Genomic DNA, 14,924 nt, shown 5'->3' with positions numbered 1-14,924 from the left:
CGGCCCATCCTCCTCTTGACTCCTTTGAAATGCTCTAGCCTCAGCTTCCCGTACAGGGGTTGTTCCCCTTGCCCGTGGCTCTGTTGCCCGGTTTGAATTCTCCACCTGAAGTAGACCAAGATGAAAGGACAGTCCCTAATCCATCAAGACTTGACTAGCAGCCATGTTTTCAAACTCTGCCATCAACCCAAATAGTTTGCTTGGTCCTTTTGTCTGCTTGCTCAATCCCACTCCCCCACAAGCAACACCTCCCCTCGTCCATGCCTGAACAGCAGCTATTCCCCTTTCCCTGCTCCTGAAGCCTGGCTTACACAATTTATTTGAACTGAGTTAACATCTCTGGGAACAGATGGGATTTTGTATCAACATAATTAAATTGCTACAGCCTCTGGTAAGGACAGAGTTAGATCTTGATCTTACATGGTTTTAATCAGAGCAATGACCCCAGATCAGGCTCTTATTTCAGTTGAGAGCACTTTCAGCAACATGACTTCTCAACTTCAGCATGCCCAAGCAGTGCTGGGGGTGTATCTCCACCGTTTCAGTGGGTTTCTAAGCCTCCTTGATGCAAAGAGTACCCCAAATTGGTACCACCAGTGCAAGCTGCTCTCAGGAACATCACAAGAATGGATGGGTAAGACAGTGAGCAGTACCATGATATTAAACCATGACCATGGTGGTCTCAGGTTGATGGCCAGACTCAATCTTAGAAGTCTTTTCCCAACCCAAACAATTCTATGATTGTTAGATTACTCATATTTTAAATTTCCCCCAAATCAAACAAAAAGTTCCACAGCAGAGCAGAGTATCTCATCCTGCTATATAAAAAGAAAGTATCTTCAAAACCATTAGGAAATCCTTGTCATGGAAAAAGCAGCTATGGAAACACACAGGAAGGAAGGAAGAGAAGGCAGCAGTGGTTGCAGGTACTCTGTTATTTATTGGACAGACAGTATTTCACTGAAAGTACAAAGGCATCATCAGTACTCACCAGAATTGTGTTGTAACAGGTACATTATACCGCATGTTAAAGTGTGCTGCTTTAATGACACAAGACAGAACACAAACTGAGAAGAAGAAAGCAAGGAGTTTAAAAAGAAATAAAATGTAAACCATACATTTTTTTAGTAACTGATCTGTACAAAGAAAAAAAAAATAAAAGAAGAAGAAAGAAAAGAAAAGAAAAGAAAAGGAACCAAACCAGGGCGTGGGGATTAGAGCCCCCAGAGTCATGGATAACAATATCAAAAGGCACTGTTATCTACTATGTGATTAGGACCTTTGGGTTCTGTTTCCTTCATACTGATGACTGGGGGTGGGGGAGGGTGGGAGAAATACTGTTACTAAACTGACCAAACTTCATACAAAAGTATTTACAGAGAAAGGCAGAAACAAAAATCCCCTGCTCTTGTTCCCAAAGAGAAACATTCGCCCGGTTGAAGCAGGCAGCCTTCCTCCTACCCTCTCGCCCAAACCGCGCCAAAGCAGTGACCTTGAGCAGGAGAAAGCAAATAGTGACATGGTGGGAGAAGCTGCCAGAGTCCTTCTAACAACGGGAAAGTGTCTCTCTCGTTTCTGTTTTATTGCTTTAAACTCTCCTTATCATCAGGGGAGCTAGAAAATGAAATTCAAAACCCTAAAACCCACACGACAAGCCCAAACCTTCTGAGTCCCCCTGGCCACAAGAAGATGGGGCATGTGGTCAGGACAAAATGGGGAGGACCAAGAGGTAGGGCTGGCTACAGCTTTCTTTCTAGAGAAGGGGGGGGAACAGATGGGGAGAATAACGCTTCAAACTACCAGACATTTGTGCTGCTTTTCTAATCTTCCCCTGGGAGCCTGACAGCAGCCTGTGTGTCAGTAGAAGCAAACCCAGGGCACGCAAACCCACACCAGCCAAAGCATCGGACGGCAGCCGTGGGACGTCCCCAGGACGCTTACACGTGAGCACTCTTTGCGTGGGTAGGGGAGCTGGACCCCGAGGCGTAGTAGAAACGGTTTTCACCAAATGTCTGGGCATCTCCTGAGCAGCAGACGATGACACAGCCACCGAAGAGGCAGAGGGCAGAGCCAATCCAGCCTGTGTACAGGGAGTAGCCGAAGCTCATGATGGTGGTCTCACGGTGGGCGCACACGGGAAACCAGATGGTCGCGACGACACCACACATGGCTGGGGAGAGACGGAAAGCAAAGATAACTCCGGCAGGAAACTCCATCACAGGGACACAAAGCACACTGAAGGGGAGGGAGGGCTCTGTAGAACAAGGGACATAAGGGAAGCTCATGCCTCCTTCCTTGTAGTCCCACAGTGGGACCCAGGAGCATGAGCATAAGGGCTTAGTCCAAGACATTTTCAAGCAGGAAGAGCCTCAAAGGGGAAAGAGATCAAGAAAGAGCAGCCATCCCTCTCAGGCACCAAGCAAGAAGTAAAACCAGCTGCTATTTGACATATTTTTATATATATATATATAACAAATATATTGATATATTCATTACAAAGGAAATAGATTTGTCCCCCGGAGAAAGTCATCACTGAAACTAATGCTCTGGAGACCTGTAGGATTAGGATAGAGTAGATAGGAAACAAGACCATGAAAGCTGTAAGCATTGGTGAGACAGTAAAATCAGTGGCCCAGAGGCAGCTGGTTTAAACCACAATTTTTGGATTAACTCAGATGCATCAGCACCACTGCAGCTGCTCTACTGAATGGTCACATAAACGTTAATTAAACATCCCAGCACTTAGCAAGACAGAGCAAGGTTTATAAAACACAAGCAGAAAATGGGCAGGGACAAAATAAGCAGCAATACTTCACTGTTGGAGTGTTTGTGGAAAGGGAAAGGTCTCACACCTCTGGAAAGTAGACCCCACTTGCCTAGAGAAGATTTCTCTGTACCAAGTGATGTGGATAAACACAGCGAGGCTCCCCAGAAACCTACTGAATTAAAGAGAAATGGCATGGGAAAGGCCTGCAGAATCATAGAACAGTTGGGGCTGGAAAGGATATTTAGAGGTCATCTAGCCCAACCTCTTTGCAGTCAGCAGGGACACCATTAACTACACCAGGTTCCTCAGAGCCCTGTCCAACTTGACCTTGAAGAGAAAATAGTATTCTAGCTAGAGTTTACAGCAGGTCAAAAAATTACTGCAGACTTCAAGTCTTGCTTGAAATTCCATATTCCCACACACACACACAAAAGGCAATAAGACTGCCACAGTGTCGCTGGGAGGACTGCTGGGCAGGTGACATGTGAAGGAGGTACCCTCAGGACAGCCAAGCAGGTTCAAATTCAGCACTTTGCAGGTAGCCATGCAGGGACCTCAGCGTTTCAGTGTGCTGCATGCACACACATGTGTGGTTTGAGTCAAACAGGGAGCAAACACATTCCCCTTGTGCTACACAAGGTCACACTCACTACCCTCAGCTCAGGGTCCTACCTCCATCCTGCAAAGTCCCTACATGCACTGAGGGCAACAGGAGTTGATGGTGTTAATCACCTCCCAGGAGCATGTCCTAAAACAATACTCCTTTATGGTTTGTACATCTGAGAAGAATTAATCTGTCAATATTTACTTGCCTCCAGGACAAGCTGTGCAGGGCTCCATCCTTGTGGCTATCAGAGAATCAGAGCAAAACAATAACAGCACCGTGGCAGCGTTACAGATTTCCACCAACCGCGTTAAAAGGTATCTGGAGGCAGTGTCAAGAAGTTAAGGTTGCAAGAGGAAGGGGGGGAAAAAAAGGGAGTGAGATTAAAAATAAAGTTGTTTAGTTAAAGTAGAGAACAAACCACAGCTCCTGGCCGGTGCAGCAGAAAACCCATCCCCAATAGCTGCAGTTATTGTGAGAGAAAATATTTTCTTATGGAAAAGAGAAGAACATTTGAAAGATGCTAATAAAGCCAGTAATAATTCTGGGCCTCCTCAAAGCAAGGACCCTGTGGTTTTGGTAGGACTTGTTGGAGAAGGCAGGGAGGGGAGAACAGCAATTTCTCCTGTGTGGGGATGAGTCCTGCAAACAGCTCACGAGCCTCGAACACTTTAAAACAAAAATGTATCAGTTGGGAATCCACAAAGCATTCTAATGGGCTCTGGGGGGAAAAAAAAGCTTCTTTGTTGTCCAAAAAGACACAATCATCTTTTCTTTTTCTGTCAGCAGTAAATATATATATATATATTTATGTCCATAGACTGTAAGACCCTTATCTACCCAGGCCCTCCCCCCACAAGTGAAGAAAACACTTGCACTGGGGTGAGAGGAGCTCTCAGGGATGCTGACACAATGGCATCTCTTGTGTGTGTGGCTCAACTACATGTAAAACCACCTTATTTTAATGCTGACAATGCTAGAGAGCTGCGAAGCACAAGCCAAGGGCTTTGCATGGGTTAGTTCGACCTCTCTGTCTTCTGAGGCCACCAGCTGCTGTCAGCCACCAGTGACCCCGTTGCTCAGCAAGAGGAATGCCCTGAGACAAGCCTGGATTTTGTTGCTCTGCATAGATTAAACTGGGCTGTAAACCCTCCCAGAAGATGTGAACGGGGCAATCTGCAATTGAAATATTTCTTGATGGATTCATATTTTGGTCTCGCTATATGACAGGGAAAGACTGAGGAAATCTTCATTTGCCAAGAAACCCAAAGGGATAGGAAGAGGCATTTTAGGGCAAGTTTCAAGTTCTGAAATAGCTGCCTTCAGGGAGGAACTCTTTGAACAGAAATTAGAAGTTCTTCTCTTTTGTGCTGAGAGACTCTTTGCCTCTCCCTAAATATCATAAAATGTCAGGTTGGAAGGGCCCTCAAGGATCATCTGGTCCAAGCTTTCTAGGTAATAGTAGAATTGAAATGAGATGGCCTAGCACCCTGTCAAGCTGAGTTTTAATACTATGCAAAGTAGGGGAATCCACTGCTTCCCCTGGAAGATGATTCCAATGTCTAACTCTCCTCATGGTTAAAAATGTTCTTCTTAAACTGAATCAGAATCTCCCCAGCATTAACTCACACTCACTGCTCCTTGTCTTTTCCATGTGACTCCTTGTAAAAAAAGGAGTCTGCATCCTCCTGGAAGCCACCCCCTATGTACTGGTACATGGCAATAAAGTATCTCCTAAGCCTTTTCTTCTCAAGGCTGAGCAAACCCAGTTCTCTCAGGCTTTCTTCATATGGCAGGGCTTCCAGGCTCTGATGCTTACAGAGCATCACAACACATTACAAATGCCTTCAGACAGCAGAGCTGCTGTCATCAACACAGGCCAGCAGCAGAGTAAAAAATTTGCAAAAAAAAAAAGGAATATTGTCTACTAGCCCAACTATATCAGCTGGAAAAAGTGGCGTGTTTGGGGGCACCCCCCTACTGGAAAGCTTGCTTGCTTGTTGCAGCTAGAGCGGGCGGTCCTGCAAAAGTCACCTCAGAAATGTTCAGTGCTGGTTGTCCTTGCTCCATCAGATTACTGTAATTCCACAGGGACACATCCCAGGCTCCCAGCATTTTCAAGTCCTTTTTGACTACGGACTGGCAGCAGCTCACTCCGTTGAGCTGAAACTCATCACAGGCAGAATTTAATTCTGCACTATTCTATATTCTACATTGCAGGCAGAATGTAATCAGATGGAAGCGAACACAGACAAGAAGGACAGAAGGTGCTTGGGGCAGTGGGGGAGATAGAGAATGACTCTGACTCAAGGGACACTGAGTCCCTGCCAAATTCCTTAACAATAAGTTAAAATCTCTCTGCAGAAAGCTTTCTTTCACAGCTAAATTTAACTATTCTGAGTTGCTAGCTCACAGATTTCTCTTTGAAAGCATTTGGTTGAAATAATAGATATCCGCGATTACTTTTTTCTGTGTTCGAGGCAATCTTTTCATGTTGATGTCACAGTATCATAGAATTGCCAGGGTTCAAAGGGACCTCAAGGATCATCCAGTTCCAACCCCCCTGCCATGGACAGGGACACCCTCCACAAGATCAGGTTGCCCAGAACCACATAAAGCCTGACCTTAGAACATCCAGGGAAAGGGCTTCCACCACCTCCCTGGGCAACCTGCTCCAGCGTCTCACCACCCTTATGGTGAAGAACTTCTACTTGATGTCTAATCTAAATTTCCTCTCCTCTAGCTTGGATCCATATATTTATGGTTTTATGAGTAAATCTCATGCAGTGTCCAGAAAATCTTCACTGATAGCCTTTATTTAGTATACAACAGCTAACACAGGCATTTTGCAGCAGTAATGCCCAATAACTACCATATTCCTCAGCTGAGTTTCCAGTGCCCTGGGTCCCTCACCTCCATTAGGAAAATGTCCACGTGGTTACCAGCACGGGGTCCCCTGAATTAGCATCAACAACACAGGATGGGCCAGGGTTTTTCCATCAACACCAGAGTATGAAATGTTTTCATTCTGGCTCAGAGCAAACCTCTGCTGATGGTTGTTTTGGGCAATAAATCAGTTCTCTAGGACAGACAGGATCAAGCAAAGACATAAATCCATCAGCAGGCAGGATGGGAGGGTGTGCACACAGGTTGCACTCTGCAGCCTGCTATTATCAGCAGACAGAAAAATCAATGGAATATCAGAGTCCATTGTTTTCCTGGCAGGTTTTCAACATTTTCTTTTCTTTTGGGTTCCACACAGGGGCTGTGCTTCAACCCCTGTTTTCCTCTGTAAATAAATTTCAGTGACAAGCTGCCATCCCTTCCCCAAGCAACAAGTGAGGTTTGCCACGAGGCCAGCTCCCCTGATCACATCTCCACTCTCTATTTCTGCTCTGTTAGTGAGCATTTGGGGGTTGCTTTCTTTTAAGCAGAGCTCTGGGAGTTGGCCTCCACTTAGAGGGGAAAGCTGGAGCCTGTGTGGTTGAGAAAAACGACAAAGCAGAGTTTGGTGACCAGAAGTTAAATAAGAGCAGTCTAGGCCATATTACTTCTAGAATATAACACATTTTAAGCCAGAATTATGACTTTTCAGGCTTGATTCACACTTATTAAATGCTCTGGAATGGTAACACCTAATTTTGCAAATAACAGATCACTAATCAGCTTAAATAATGTCAAAGTCCCAAGCACTGACCATTATTCTTCTTTCAAAGGGACTGTCTTGCTGTTCAGCCTGAAAATATTTGAATGTTGCAAAAATAAATGTGTGATGATTTGGTTTTGTTTTGTTTTAAAAGAAACAACTTAAGAGCAAAAAGAGCTTATTTAGTCCTCATTTGTGAGCTGACAAAAAGAGCTTTATTGTAATCATGACTAAAACATTACTGTAATTGTGACTAAAACACTGTGACCAGGCTGCTGTTCCCAGCCCAGATTGTTCAGGACATCACCAGTGTGAGCAAACCACTTCACTTGCAGATACTTCAAAACTCACAGGGATATATAAGAAGTCCAAATCTGACCCAAAGAGCATTTGGCTGCCACTGTCTGTGTAAAGACACATTTCCTTTCCTCACAGAATCTACTTAGTGGGAAAACCATGCTCTGAGGCAGAGAGATGTGTGGCTTACAGAGCATCACACCTCCTCTCTTCCACCCTCTCACATCTGTTCTCCTCCCTGGTGTCACACAGCAGCAAGCCCTGGGTGGGAGAGGGGCACACCAGACCCCAAGCCCTGCTGCAATGCTTTCAGATACAGGATTTCACTGATTCTGATGCAGCCTTCTCCAGCACTGTCACTGTGGTTTGTTAGCTCTGCATCTACTGGTCCTGTAATCCTGTTGCCCTTCAGCAAAGCAGATTTAATTTAAGGACATGGGTCTGCAGCCATGCCAAAGGGGTTTATCTACAGCCTGGTTCTCCTGACTGGAACCAAAAATCCATGATTGTTTGCAAGCTCTGCTGTACCTCCCCCCTCACAGGCAAGGGAAATCTGGCAGAGCAGACTCCTCCGGCACTGAATTCTCATTCACAGGCAGAAGAAAATGGTTTGTCTTTAACTTTACCAATCCAAATGCAGACTCCAGGTTTCAGAACAGGGATAATTTCAACAGCTCTCTAACGAGGCAGTTCATGATCAGGATGGCCTAAGCAGGCCCTGTAAAGGTGGGTTTAGGACTTTCAGTTGTGGCTCTTAAATCTCACAGACATTGAAAGGACCTTTTGGTCTCAGTCCCCTAGATTTTGGATCTACTGACTTGTACTAACTGCTTCTCACCAAGGCACTGGAGCAGGGACCACTTGCAAGGAAGGAGTGCCCAGAGGACAGCCCCTCCAAGCACACAGCTATATCCAGTGCCCACTTGAAAAAAAAAAACTAAGGAGAAGAAGAAGAAAGAAGATGGGCATGATGTCAGTGTGGGCTGCCAGCAACCAGCAGAGCCACACAAAGAGGCCACTTTCTCTCACCCCTCCTCCTCTGCCACACAGAGGGGTAAAAACAAGGCACTGCAGCCTGTTGCTGAGATGACGAGGCTGAAGAACATGCAGGTGTTGCATTGGGGACAATGAGCTCCACAGTCTGTGCTGCTCAAAACAATCTCCTCCCAGGCACTGAGAACAGGAAGAAATTCCCAAGGGAACTTGGAGGCCTAGGGCAAAGCTAGCCAGAGGGGGTTGGGAGGCACAAGGGACATGCCAGCCCTCTTCCCAGGTCCATGCCACCTCCTTGCTCTCTCTCTCCTGCTGTTCCCACAGGATCAGCACCCCTTCAGTGGTGGTCTCCCCTTCCCACATCTCAGCTTACTTTGTCCTGGCTGCATCTGCAATGCTCAGGGAGAATTTGGAGTGTGTTCATGGCCTGTAAGCAGCTTGGAAGTTTAGCCCCTTTTCCAAAAAGAGCATCACTTGCATGCAAAACCAGTGCCCGTGGCAGCTGCCCTCCTGCAGACACAGGTGGTGGCTGTGCCTGAGGACTCCACAAGAAAATGCACAGCAGAATAATAGAATAACTTTGGGTGGAAGAGATGTTTAAGATCATTAAGTTCAACTGTTAACCCAGCACTGAGGCCCTGGCTAGACCATGTCCTTCACCACCACTTTTACACATCTTTTAAACACCCCTGAGCATGAGGACTCCACCAGTTCCCAGGGCAGCCTGTCCCAGGGCTTGACAACCCTTTCAGTGAAAATTTTTTTCCTAAGGCCCAACCTAAATCTTCCCTGATGCAACTTGAAGTCATTTCCTCTTATCCTATTGCTTGTTACTTGGGGAAAGAAACTGATCTCCACCTCGCCCCAACCTCTTTCAGGTAGCTGTAGAGAGTGAGGAGTTTTCCCCTCATCCTCTTTTTCTCCAGGCTAGGGTTTTGCAGCCATCCCCTCTTCACCCTGCTTATCTCTCTGCCTCCTGTCTTTGTCCTCCCACTCCTGATTGTGCTTTTTGTTCTCTTGACTATTTGCAGCTTTGCTGGAGAGCTTCAGGGTGAGCCCAGCCTGGACAAGCGTGCTTCAGGTGAACGTAATCAACCACCTTGCACCACACCACTGTGAATGAGGAAGACCTCCAGCTCTCCACATACAGCAAGTGCCTTACCCAGGAGAATGATGAGGATCCCTCCCAGCTGGGACCTCCTGTACTTGGCAGCTCCAGGCTCGTGGCCCATTCGGATGCAGGGCAGGACAGTTATCAGCAGGAAGATTGCAGGAAGACCCAGGACGGAGGCGGCGATCATTAGAGCTCGACACGCTTGGACATACCCTATTGACCAGGAAAGGAAAGAGGGCTTTGATTACTTGGCACACAAGAAGACCACCTTTGGACAAAGGCTCCTGTTTGATTAACTCCTAACACTTGCATGGAGGTTCAGTTCTTTGTGTAAACATTAAATCTTCACCATGCATAGCATGGTGGAACATGAGTGGTGCATGAACTTGCCCGGGTCTGTTCCTGTGTGGACTGCCCTAGCTGATCCTGCTTTGGCAGAGGGGTTGGACTCAATGCTCTCCACTGGTCCCTTCTATGTCCTAACATTCTATAATGTACATGTGCAGGATCAAAATTTTCCAAACAAATAGCCCTGCCTGGAAAACATGAGCTCTTCCCATCAAAACAGTGTGAAACCATGGAGCTGGAAAACATAGGACAGGAAAGTAGGAGAAACAGCTAGGAAGGAGGTTTCCTAAATATTTTCCCAGAGAAACTTTGATTAAATAACAAGAATTTACAGTCTTAAAGAGCAGCTTGCTGTGAGCAGAAGAAGCCCGCAGCCATTCAGAGGAGGAATGAATAGTTGAAGACCCACTACTGAGACATGAAAGTCCATGAGATACTACTACCAGCTGCCCTGAGGAGCTGAAGACTGTTGGACCTGGGAGAAAGAAGGATGCTCAACAAACCTAGCCACATCCCAATCCTGGACCTCTGGAGTCCAGTGGAGTTTCAGAGGAGACCTGTGGCTTGAGCTGACCACTGGCACAAGTCTTCCTTAGACAGAAGAAATGAATGCACTTTGAAGGGCTGCTTAAGTTGCCATAACTAGGGACTACATCATTCCTTTGAGTCCCTGTGGACATCACAGGATCTGCTGGCATTTCACCAGTTACCACCCTTCTCCTGTCTGTCCCTGAGCAGCAGCAGCCTGACACAAAGCAGCAAGGAACAGCAGGGGAAGGGGACTGCGGGTGTACTGGGTAGGGATGGCACATTTCTACCATCCTGTGAGAGTCTGTGTATAATAATGTACTCTATATATATATAACATAGTATGTCTATATAATAGATTTTTATGCAGTATATATATATATATATATATAATTATATATAATTATTGATGCAAAATAAAAAGAATGAGAGTCAGTTTTGCTCCAGTGCCCGGTGAGCCCCCACCAGCTCTTGAGACGGTCTCAGTGACCATGCTGGCTCCCTTTCCCTCTTACTAACTAAATGAAGCTGCCAGATGCAGATGTGGAGTTTTGTGACACCTCAGACAACGCCAGCAGACAGGAATCTCAAGCAAGTCCTGCTGACATACAGGTGAGAGACCAGCAATGAGGATTTTACTGTCCCTGGAAATGCAGACTGTGTGTATATTGAATATTTGCTTGCCTTTTTTCAAGAGGAAACTTAACAAACGACAACAAAAGTTTCCTGAGGAGTTCAGGAAAAAAGGAGACCCTGAACAAAGGAGATGGCAGTGCCCAGCATGGTTCCTGATTAAATGAGAATACAAACACAATTGTTTTAAAGACTAGACTGAGGCAATACAAGACTCCAAATACATTTCAGCTATTGGGCACACCGGGATACATTTCCCTCACATGGAAAGCTGTGGGTATCAAATATGTTACAAGCAAAAGCATCTTGTTTTGTGATTTGTTTCTGCTAGAGAGATTTGCTGGCTGCTGCTGTAAGACCTATCTAGCTATTCATTACACTTCATTCAATAATGTTTCTTCAGGGCAAGCCTTTTCTCTGTCTTCTGTGCTGGATCCTATTGAACAATCATAGCAATAAGGAAGGTAAATGTACTGAAATAAAAGTAAAAACACACAGGGAAAGGGAGAAAATGAGCTAGTCTGAGAGATTCAGTATTGATCAGCACTGTGTGATACAGAGTAGGCTCTGCAACTGAGAGAAATTCAGGAATAAGCTTTCTGATCCCTTATGAAATTGTTGCCATAACAGTTCAAATAAAGAAATAAGGAAGCGTGAAAGAAAACTACAAGGAATGGTTGTTTCTATCCTGTCAGCTTTGGAAAAGGCATTTCTGGCATGCTAGAGGAGCTGCAGCCTAAAACACAGCAGAAGAAAGAAGCATCACAGAGCTACCAAGGATTGAAACAGGTAAAATCATTAACTAAACTTCAAGGGACAAGACCACACAGGACCTGGGCAGGTTTAATTAACTCCAAGGATGTATCAATACTGATAAGACCACCTCACTTGGTGTTTGCTTTGCAGTAAGCTAGATGAAAATTACTATATAATTAGAAAACATCACGACAAGGGAAAGATAATGACATCTTTTTTCCCATGTAAAACTTCTATCTTGCCTTCAGACATGTGGGAAGCACAAGAGCAGCAAGACTGATGATCTTCCAAGAGACTAAAAGCTACAGCAGCGTTAATAATAGATGCTGAAAGATTCGTTAAAGTCATTTTAAGGAAGAGAACCTTAACATTTGTAATAGATCATCCTCCCCTCAAAGCAAGACTACAAAGTCTCTGCTACATCTTAGAGTCCTCTGTTACACCTCAAGGTACAAGAGAAGTTCTGCAGTGCAATCTAGATACAAGATGTAAAAGGAGCAGCGAACATTTCCCAAGGGCAACAGTGATTAAACACTTCAACAGATAACACGTGGTACCTGGGTATGATTAAAACCAGGTACAATTTAATGAGAATCATCCTAGGATGATCCTAACCATCCATATTCCTTAGCATATTTAAAGAACCACCTCCCACGCTGATAAAGTTGAAGGAACTTTGACACCAATTCCTCCTGAGCAGGATCTACCCCACTCAGAGCAAGGTTTCACTCCTCACCTCCAGGTGGGATGGGGCACACATACCTGGCAGGATAAGGATGTCCACGAGGGGCTTGCAGTGATAGAGCCCTGTTGCCATGACGCAGTCTGCCCACAGCCCTTTGGATCCCAGCTCATCCATTTTCCTGCAGGTGGTAATGGTGTAGCCACAAGTCACCACCCAGTCATTGGTGGCCGTTGCCACTACCACTCCAATCCACCCTATAAAACTGCAGACAAATCCAGCCAGGTGCAGGCAGGTGGCCACCATGTCGATCCCTTGGTGAGGTGAGCTGGGCAGGAGAGCTTCCACTCAGCAGAGCCGGCCGGTGACCTCCCTGCAGCTGGGACCTGCTGCAAGCTGCGCGCAGGAGGGACAGAGGTTTGGTGGGATGAGGTCCCTGCTCAGGCACTGCTGCAGGGACTGAACTGCCTCTGCCCAGCTCCCTCCCTGGGAGGGGTTAGAGCTGCCTCCGGCCCCATGAAGCATGGGAGGAGCAAGCGGGGAGCCCCAACTTCTGCCAGTTCATCCAGAGAGTAGGAAGGGAAGGAGGGTGTGGAAAGGAGGAGACACAGAATTACACCAACCCGTGCCTGAAAAACAAACCAGACTGCTTTATTCAAATGCAAACAGCCTGGCTGCTCGAAAGTTAGCATCAAGAAAGGAAACTTAAGGCAGTGTTTTCATGCTGAAGGTGAATGATCCCCTTCTTGGAAAGACAGGGCAAGAAATTTGGTGGACTGAGTTAAGAGGTGGAGTTCATCATCTCATTAAAGCCATCAGCACAGCTGCAGCAAAAGGACAAAATCAGTCTTGTCTTGGGTCTTTCCTGGTGATTTCAGTAGCTGCAAAAGCTGAAGAGATCCATCCCTGCATTCTCTGCTTGTGCCTGAGTTTGCAGAAGTATTAACTGACACAGAATCCTAAATATGTTTAGCAGCACCTTGTTTCCACTTTTGAATGCTAAAATTGAAATGAGCAGCTTGTTGCTCAGACTCTGGGCAGGGTAAATTTTAGTCTACTTGATAGAACAAGGAACAACTTACTTCAAAACGTCAAAAGAAGAGAAATACCACAGCCCAATCTGCATCAGGAATCAGGCAGGCAGGGTATTTTCCCAACTTTACTTTTGTATTTTCACTAACACACACATGTGAGCTGCCAACACATCCCTAAGTGAAGTTTCCCCGCTGTGCATCCTCCAGTGCGTCTGATTTTGCAAAGGGAAGGTTTGGATCCAGGCAGATAAGACATGGCTGGAGAGACCACTGCTGGAGAGCAGTCTGCATTGCACGGGGAAGGGAAAAGCCAGGCAAGAAAATGACAGAACAATGAACTTGATTCATTCCCAGAGCTACCAGTGAGAAAGAAGTGCTAAAAAGCAACACTCCAGGGTTAAGGTGCACGGAATGAAATAGATCCTGCTCTTCACCCAGTGGTATTTTTCCCATTCTTGCAAATAAAGTGAAAAACATGAACAAGACCATCCCAAGCTTTGTCACATGCTCCTCACAGTCAAAACTCAAGGACACGAGGTCACAGTTGTTTTTGCCAATGCTTGATCTGAACACTGGAGTTACTACATAAATAGTTCAAAATTATCTTTGAGGAGGAGTTTCTATAATAACTAAAACCTGAATTGCTGCTTTCACCTTTGTTTTACATTGTTGGTTACTCCATTTTTTCCCCCTGGGCCTGTTTTATGGTATATTTGTGAAGCCATGATGCCATCCCCATGTGATTCCACCTTTCTCTGCAGCTTGTTCTACTGCACCCACTTCAGGAGGAGGAAGATGTTGCTGACATCCAGCTGCCATTTTCATGTTGTCTAGGGTCTAGTTCTAGATGGATTTAATCATTTCCCCCCTAAACATTCCTGCTTATTTGTTATTCAGGAGATAAATTTGTCATCTCTCAAGTGACATTAGTGGTGTTCCACTTTTTGGCCCACGCAAGTGTGCTGGACAAAACAAGCCTCACCTCCTGAACTCGGAAGGAGATGAGCTGACAAATGAGCACACTCTAAGTAATGCTAATAATTAGATATCTAACATACTTACATGTACTTCAAAATTCCAGACAATTTTACATCTTGATATCCTATTCGGCAAGGGTTTGGGCTGGACTGGCCACTAAATGAGTGACAGAGGCTCTCTATGAACCCCACTCCCTTGCCAAAAGGGAAAAGGACTAAGGGAGAGAGACTGATGGGTTAGAAAAGAAAATTAAACCAGCTGCAATGAACCTCCCTGGAGGTGTTGAAAAAAAATGTAGACATGGCACTCTGGGACATGGTTCAATGGCCAGTTGGACGCAATGATCTTAGAGGTCTTTTCCAACTAAAACAATTCTATGTTTCTATGAATAATATGAAATACACACATATGTATACAAACACAACTCCTTGTGGGCAATTGCATCACCATCACCACTGATGCCATGGGCAGGCACCTGACAAGTCCCAGACTGGACTCAGCAGCAGATGGGAACCAGATTCAGGAACTCATGGATCAGGATTGA

The 14,924-nt window shown here is 45.6% G+C and overlaps 1 protein-coding gene across 1 annotated transcript; it reads right to left on the bottom strand.

Annotated features, from left to right (window-relative positions):
- Positions 1-920: 920 nt before the first annotated feature.
- Positions 921-12,857, bottom strand: CLDN11 (claudin 11). The gene is made up of 3 exons (XM_068144987.1): positions 12,449-12,857; positions 9,470-9,634; positions 921-2,170 (listed from the first exon to the last, which is right to left on the bottom strand). Exons 1-3 carry the CDS (start codon positions 12,672-12,674, stop codon positions 1,938-1,940), a joined length of 624 nt encoding a protein of 207 aa, XP_068001088.1. The 5' UTR covers positions 12,675-12,857; the 3' UTR covers positions 921-1,937.
- Positions 12,858-14,924: the final 2,067 nt, after the last annotated feature.

This window comes from Melanerpes formicivorus, unplaced genomic scaffold (genome assembly GCF_026170545.1).
Source record: "Melanerpes formicivorus ecotype bairdi unplaced genomic scaffold, bMelFor1.0.p_v2 SCAF_12, whole genome shotgun sequence".
NCBI classification, from domain to species: Eukaryota; Metazoa; Chordata; class Aves; order Piciformes; family Picidae; genus Melanerpes; species Melanerpes formicivorus.
The sequence above is the reverse complement of the archived record's forward strand: the minus strand, read 5'-3'. Positions and strand labels throughout refer to the sequence as shown.